At 38.7% G+C, this 7,812-nt stretch overlaps 1 protein-coding gene across 1 annotated transcript in view; it reads left to right on the top strand.

Annotated features, from left to right (window-relative positions):
- The window catches only part of ADAMTS3 (ADAM metallopeptidase with thrombospondin type 1 motif, 3), a gene marked incomplete at its 5' end in the record, with an annotated part of 60,141 nt that overhangs the window by 45,153 nt on the left and 7,176 nt on the right, over nucleotides 1-7,812 (top strand). Inside the window, 3 exons of the mRNA XM_011973051.1 lie at nucleotides 679-811; nucleotides 4,724-4,931; nucleotides 6,881-6,998. Coding sequence (XP_011828441.1) covers nucleotides 679-811; nucleotides 4,724-4,931; nucleotides 6,881-6,998 — 459 coding nt within the window. The remainder of the gene's footprint in view (nucleotides 1-678; nucleotides 812-4,723; nucleotides 4,932-6,880; nucleotides 6,999-7,812) is intronic.

The following is a 7,812-nucleotide window of genomic DNA, read 5'->3' as shown; positions in this document are numbered from 1 at the left end:
TACATAATTACAAATATAAAAGTTGATGTTTGAGAGACCCTCAGTAACTCCCTATAACCTTCACGATAATGTCCAAAAACTTGTAAGACACTGAAGGCTTTCAAGATCTGATCCTTCCCTACCTCCTGTCCTCTTCAACATGATACTTCAGCCTTCTGAAGAAACCACAGTTTTTCATATGTTATTTCCTTTGCTTGGAGAATAATTCTGCTTCATTTCCATTACCCCATGCTATTTGAACTTCAGTATTCTGCTGAAGGAAAGTACTGATCCTCCAAGCTTTCCCCTCCCCTCCTCCAAGTTACAGAGCTCTTCCCTCTGTGTTCCTTTAGTGCCCTCTACTGTAAGTTACTTACATAGTTTTCTAAAAGCCTATGTTACTAGATACTGTCACAGTGGTTTTCATATCTATCTCTCACACTAGACTGTATATTTAGAGTCTAGTTCTTTAACAAGCATGCAGTTGCAATATTTATCAAATGTATTCTCTGAAAAGGTAAAAGTTTTTGTTTATTTAATGTTCTTTGGGACCTTCAGCACCTATTGAAGTGCCGAATTGTAGGCACTCAATACATATTTAGTGAATGGATGAATAAATGTATGAATGAGTGAGTGAATAATCAAGTAACTAAGCATGAATAAGTGATTAAATCCAAAGAAATTTATTTCCTTTTCCAGGTTTCCAGTACACTAAATATGGATGCCGTAGGAAAAGTGATAATAAAATGGTCCATCGCAGCTTCTGTGAGGCCAACAAAAAGCCGAAACCTATTAGACGAATGTGCAATATTCAAGAGTGTACACATCCGCTGTAAGCATTTATTTTAACTATCGTATCTGTAGGTCAAAATCAGGACTTCACTGCCTTTAGCTCTTTTTAGTTTTGATTTTATTTTCGGTCAAAGCTCTATATATACATGGTTTAAATAGTCAAGTTACTTCACAGGAATTATATAAAGCTGCAGTTCTGTGCCTTTCACCACATTCTTGTTCCTCAAAAACAACCACTTTCAACTGTTATATTTATTTTGATATTTGGTAATTACTTGTTTCCTTCTGTCTAAGTCAAATGTTTTTCCTTCTACTCCTTGACTTTTTTGGGAGGTAGGTTAGACATTATACATTGAATTTTCACTGTGAAATGTGAAGATTGTGTTATTTTATGACCACTCTGCAAATGCACACCCAGAGGCCACACTTTCTCCTTCCCTGCTACTCCCATTGCTGACCTAACATACCTTTTACTGATCGCAATATTCAGGGTTTATATTAACATGTATCTCTCTTAATACCTGAGTCACATAGCATGCACATTATTATGGTTTCTTTCTTGTAATGCTTCTTCCGGAATAAGTGCATATTTTGATTTTATGTATTTGATCTTCTACTACTTTTCTGTAATTCATTCCCAAACTCTCTTTCTCAGTATCAATCCCCTCAAAATACTAAACATCCAAGTATCCTGTCACTGTAATCTCCATAGAAACAGAAGCATCTTAGAGAACAGAGTTCTCTGTGTTCCAACTCCAGCTTGGACTTTTTAGCAGCTTTCATCCTAGGGTTTCCTTTCATCATCCTCCTTAGAATTCCTACTACCTTTCTCTTCTGTGGGATTTCCTGTTATTCCAAACTATATATCATCCCTAAGACTCAAAAATATTGTTCTATTATTATCTACACTCAAGTGTTGCTGTTGAAAAGTTGGTTGCCATTCTGATTCTCAGTTCTTTCTCTATGACCTGTTTTGGTCTCTATGTCGTTCAGAGTTTGTAGGACCGTCATTTTATTCCTAGTGTCCTGAAATCCCAGTGATGAAATTGACTTGGTGCTCATTTTTACTCATCATTGTGCTGTGTACTTGTAGAGATTTTTGATTGAAAAATAAAAAATGTATGTTTTTATGGGGTACAGTGTAATGTTTTGATGGATGCATACATTGTGGAATGATTAAATTCAGCTAATTAACCAATCTATCACATCACATACTTATCATTTTTCATGGTGCACACATTTAAAATCTGCTCTCCTAGCAATTTTGAAATATCCATTTCATAATTATTAACCATAGACATTATGCTGTTCAGTAGATCTCGAAAACATATTTCTTCTAACTGAAACTTTGTACCCCTTGACCAACATCTCTCCATTACTCCTTCACCCTCATCCAAGCCCCTGATCACCACCATTCTAGTCTCAACTTCTATGAGTTCCACTTTTATAAATTCCACATATGGAATCTAGAAAATAAGTGAAGGTCACATGGTATTTGTCTTTCTGTGTCCGATTCATTTCACTTAGCATAACTTCCTCCAGTTTCATCTATATTGTGGCAAATGACACAAACTTTTAAAAATATAAAATGGATATCTTTCATCTCTGGAAGATTTTCTCATATTTTTTTTAATTCTCCTGTGTTCTTCAGTGTTCTTTGTTTCTGGGACATTTGTAGCTCGGATTTTCTCTCCTATTGTTCATTGTTGCACTTGCTGAGCCTTTCATTTTTGCTCTCATATCATCAATATTCAAGAGCTCTAGGTATTTCTTTTTCAAGGCATTTGATTTTTATTTCACAGATGCAATATATTCTTTTATCTCTTCTGGAATATCAAGGATTCATTCCCTGTTTCTAAATAATTTATTCTGAGTTCTTTTCTTCCATTTCTCCACACCCACTCCACCTCCATCATTTACGTTAGAAGATTTCCATGTGGTAATCCTGGGATGTTCATACGTGTATAAAAATGCAGGGTTTAGAATGCTGATTAGAAGTTTGCCTTATAGTCGTAGCTGGTGGGCTCAACTATAGGGTGATGTGACTCAGCCATTTTATTAAAAGGCCCTCAATTAATTGTATATTGAGGGCTTTTCTTATAAAATAGATTCCGTAGAGTAGAATCAATCTCTTCCTAGGGAGTGTAAGCCAGTTTAAGTGCTGTTCTGGAAATGTTATGTGTATAGGTGTCTAAAGCGATCTCACCACATCACAGATGGGTTTTTACATAATCTTCTGTTTTTACTATGGTTTCTTTCTCTCTTGATCGTGCCTATTGTATCCAGCTAACTCTGGTTCACATTCTACAGAGGATAATAAATCTCATGTCTTCTGCATTGGAGGAGGGCAAATCACCCTGTATGGTTAAGAATCAGGGGGTCTAATTGCTTCCACACAGACTTTTCATTAGTTCTCCTGCTTTCGGTCTTGGCTTCACCCTTGTTTTCACAGCTCACACTGTATCTAAGGCCTCTAATCCCTAAATGTTTCTAAAGTTCTACAGTGCAAGTCAGTTTGCTCATCACCTTATACTGCTGAATTGGACTTCATTCTTCCTAATCTGCTGAGTTAGTTTCCATATGTCCATCTGTTTTCTAGTTTCCTAAATTGTGTTGTTGTGACTTCCTCTCAAATTTCTTTGTCTTTCTAGATTTATAACAAATTTTTGTCATTTACTTTCATTCTGAGATCTTAGGAGGGAATGGAGGTAATCAGAAGTACCTGTATCTGTGAAGTATATTGGTCTTCAAAAGAGACTCATCATTGAGGTCTTCAAAATTGAGCAAAATTCCTCAGTCCAGTTGTCGTGATACATTTTACCACCAGTTTGACAAGCTAAAGCAGTCTTAAACTGTGAATACCAAAGATTGCCAAGGTTTTAGCATGGCTATATTTTGGTGTCTCTTATATATGGAGAGAAAAAAAAATGCAGAGGGAAAGTAACTTTGGAAAAGGCAAAGTTAATTTTAGCCTGAATTACATACAGACAGATTGCATAACCAGATGGAATCAATGGTGACAGCCCTTAGGGACTTGGTAACCATGTGTACTGGAGAACCGTGTGTAACGTCGTATCCACAGCTGATTTGGAAAGTGCTTGGGACACTGACACTAGAATCTGGGAATGTCCCCTGGTAAATATTTTGGAAAATGCCTCTGGAAATACTGCTATCAGGTGCATTTGTGTGAACAGTTTTTACCCAGCCCCAATGCATACCACCCTTACCTCTTGTCAGGCCCAGTAAGGGTTAATAAGAAGAACTGCATTATCCAAATGATATAGATATGTCAAGTAGCCTTCATAGCAACAACTGTAGAAATGAAACTGTCATATCAGTTAAAATATGTAAACATCAGTGAACTCTCTAGATTTTATAAAAATGTGCCCTCTTCCAACCCAGAAGAAGACATGAGGTTTACCCTCTGTAGAATGTGAACCAGACTTTTAACTGTGTATAATAGACATGATCAAGAGAGAAGGAAACCATACTGAAAACAGAAGGTTATGTAAGCAAATCGTAAGTGTGTCTTAGCAAGCATTAGATAGATTCTGTTTTAAAAATTCACTGTCAGATGTTTAACACTGTTAGGAAATATGACTGAGAGTGAGTTGGTGCTATCCTTGAAAACTGCCTTCATGCCTGAATCTAATAGGGCAACTTTAAGATAAGTTTCAGAAACCCTCTGTAGATCATCCTTTTAGGAAAAGAGAAGGTTTCAGAGTCACTGAGAGGCAGAAAACAAAAAAATAGCAGGGCATTAAAAGTTTCAACCTGCTATTACTAAAAAGTGATCCATGATATCCATCTTTCTGAAACCACTTCCTGAACTGCAGTGTGCCCACTAGTTTGCAAGTCACTCAGAGAGCAGAAAAGTCTAGGCTTTGCGGGTGGGAATGTGTACACTATACATACCAGTGATAATTTCAGTGTTAAACCCCTGCACCCACAGCTGGGTAGCAGAAGAATGGGAACACTGCACCAAAACCTGTGGAAGTTCTGGCTATCAACTTCGTACTGTACGCTGCCTTCAGCCACTCCATGATGGCACCAACCGCTCTGTGCACAGCAAGTACTGCATGGGTGACCGTCCCGAGAGCCGCCGGCCCTGTAACAGAGTGCCCTGCCCAGCGCAGTGGAAAACAGGACCCTGGAGTGAGGTAGGTGTGTGAATTCTGAGCATGCATATGTAAAGTGTGTGTGTAAGCATGTGTAGATATTTTAATTTGGCTTAAACATCAGTTAGGCTTTGTGTGAACTGAGAAACTACTGCATATTTTGTAATTACCTGGAGCTGTTAGGAAAAATTAATGCTTTAAAACAGTACCTGCACTTACGTTTAGTTGGTAGGGGCAAACCATGTTTATGTGTTTCGTAACATAGAGAAGAAGTCTGATAGATGACTGTTCTTTTGTCCAATATTTTTGTTGACTTCCCTGTTCCTTCAGGATAAATTCCAAACCCCTGATACTGAATGCAGGGCCCAGTACCATTTGGCACCGCACTAACTCCTTTTATTCTTTCTTCATTCCAACTCTTTGTCCTAGTTCGAGTAAACTTCCCACTGTTCCAAACAGACCATGTTTGTTTGAGCCTCCTACCTTTCAGCTGACTTGATAATCTCTCCTTCTCCACCAAAGCTCATCTCCGTAGTCCCAATGACCACCTTCCAGGTGGTACCTTTCCTGGCAGTTCCTCCTCTACATCTGAAAGGCAGTGCAACTTAACTTTACCATGCTGTTCATGACAGAGTATTATAACTCTGATTCTTGAATCTGTATTTGCCACTAGTACACATATTTCTCAAAAATAGTGTGTCTGGTTTCCTCAGTACTCAGCTAGTGCTTAGCATACCTGTCCGGATGATGTTTGTTTATTAATTGGCTGACTCCATGTTGCACTGTCAGCTATTACCACCTGTCTTAGATATTTCTAAAGACTCAAAATAAGAAATCTTGGGGTCATAGGAGAATCGTTTATAGGAGGAAAGGGCATCAAAAATCAGACAGAAAACTAATGAGGAAGTGGAGAGTAAGCCCAGAAAGGAAGAAACAAGCAAGTTGTCTTATCTATTTCTTGCTGCTTTAACAGAATACCACAGATTGGGTAATTTATAAAGAACAAAAGTTTATTTGGCATATGGTTCTGGAGGCTGCAAAGTCCAACGGTATGGCACTGGCATCTGAAGAGGGTCTTCCTGTAGCTGAAGGCATCACATGGCAAGGAAGCATACAAGAGAAACACAGAAGATCCTTCTGTTAGGAGCCCATTCCTGCAATAACTAACCCATTCTCAAGATAATAGCATTAATCAATGCCCATAAATCACCTCTGAGAGGTCCTACCTCTTACAGGTCCCTCTCAACATTGTTACAGTGGCAGTTAAATTTCAACCTAAGTTTGGAGAGGACATTCAAACCATAGTACAAGTACAGGTCACCCACATAGGACCATAATGCTAACTCATATCAAAGTCTCAGTAGAAGTCCCTCCTCCATAGCACCTTCCTAGGGCCATTGCATGGAAGTTTCTGAGCTTAGTTTTGGAGCAGTAAAGGTTTTCATTAGAGAAAAGAACTTAAGAACATGGAATAATAGTAGTTCCAAGGACGTTGAATTAACCATCCGAGGCAACTTATCAGTAAATTCTGCCATCTGTAAGAAAGAGGTGGGGACTTTCAGTACCATGATTGGGTCCCTGAGAACAGACATCATCAACATTGTTTTTAGAAACTACAGCAGATGTTAACATTGTTATTAATCATGGCTTCTTTTGTAGGGAATGCTTACTAGGTACCAGGCATTTTGCTATTGCTTTATGCACATTGTTTCCTTTGCCTTCATTTAGTCCTAAAACAATCTTATAAGGCGGGTATCATTATCCCAGCTTTCCACCAGATAAGGAAGGTGAATCTTATATAGAAAAAACAATGTGCCCAGGCCAGTAAATAATGGAGTCAGAATATAAACTCAGTAGTATCTATCTTCAAAACCACTGTGCAGCATCACTTAATAGAGAACGAACTCTAGATCTGTGTGTCTGTGTGTGTGTGTGTATGTGCATGATCTTGGTGGAATAAATGTCTGTAACCACAGCCTTTGTCTCTGCAGTGTTCAGTGACCTGCGGTGAAGGAACGGAGGTGAGGCAGGTCCTCTGCAGGGCTGGGGACCACTGTGATGGTGAAAAGCCTGAGTCAGTCAGAGCCTGTCAACTGCCTCCTTGTAATGGTAGGTGTCACACCAATTGACTTCACTGCTCTGATGTTTTTAAACCTCGAAAAGCAGAATTTCCTTTTGAGAGAAGTTACAGAATTTATATTCGTTTACTGATAAATAACCAAAGGAAAACACCTGTGAAATATTAGTCCAATTCAGTTCTTTAAGATCAGCATTTGAGGCAATGTCCTACACTTTTTAATTATCATGACCACTGTCGCCCTGCCATTTCTGGCTGGTGACGTTGGGGTGAGGGCTGTGCTATGTATATGTAATGTCTATCAACTTGTGTTGCTCGTAGGAACTACTTAATTTTTCCTTGTTATATTTAACTATAACTTCACATCTTTATTAAAAGGCATAATTTTGCAACGGTTTTGAAATATTTTACTAAAATTATTCAATTTTGATGTGTGGGTAATGTCACTCAACTCTAAAACCATTTCCAATAACCGTCTATCCACAGAGTAACTTCAAACAGACACGTTGCTCATAGGATAAAATTAAGCGTTTGCCTCACCTACCAACTTGCTGTATGGCAAAAGCAGGGTTTATTGTCTTTATTTAGTCAATTTGCTATTTTAAAACAGCAAAATGGGGCCAGGTACGGTGGCTCATGCCTGTAATCCCAGCACTTTGGGAGGCTAAGGTGGGTGAATCACCTGAGGTCAGTTCAAGACCAGCCTGACCAACATGGTAAAACACTGTCTCTACTAAAAATACAAAAATTAGCTGGGCGTAGAGGAGCATGCCTGTAATTTCAGCTACTTGGGAGGCAGAGGCAGGAGAATCACTTGAACCCAGGAGACAGAGGTTGCAGGGAGCC

Source organism: Mandrillus leucophaeus, unplaced genomic scaffold (assembly GCF_000951045.1).
Source record: "Mandrillus leucophaeus isolate KB7577 unplaced genomic scaffold, Mleu.le_1.0 Scaffold1336, whole genome shotgun sequence".
Classification (NCBI taxonomy): domain Eukaryota; kingdom Metazoa; phylum Chordata; class Mammalia; order Primates; family Cercopithecidae; genus Mandrillus; species Mandrillus leucophaeus.
Note: the sequence above shows the minus strand (reverse complement) of the source record. Positions and strands in the feature narration are given on the sequence as shown.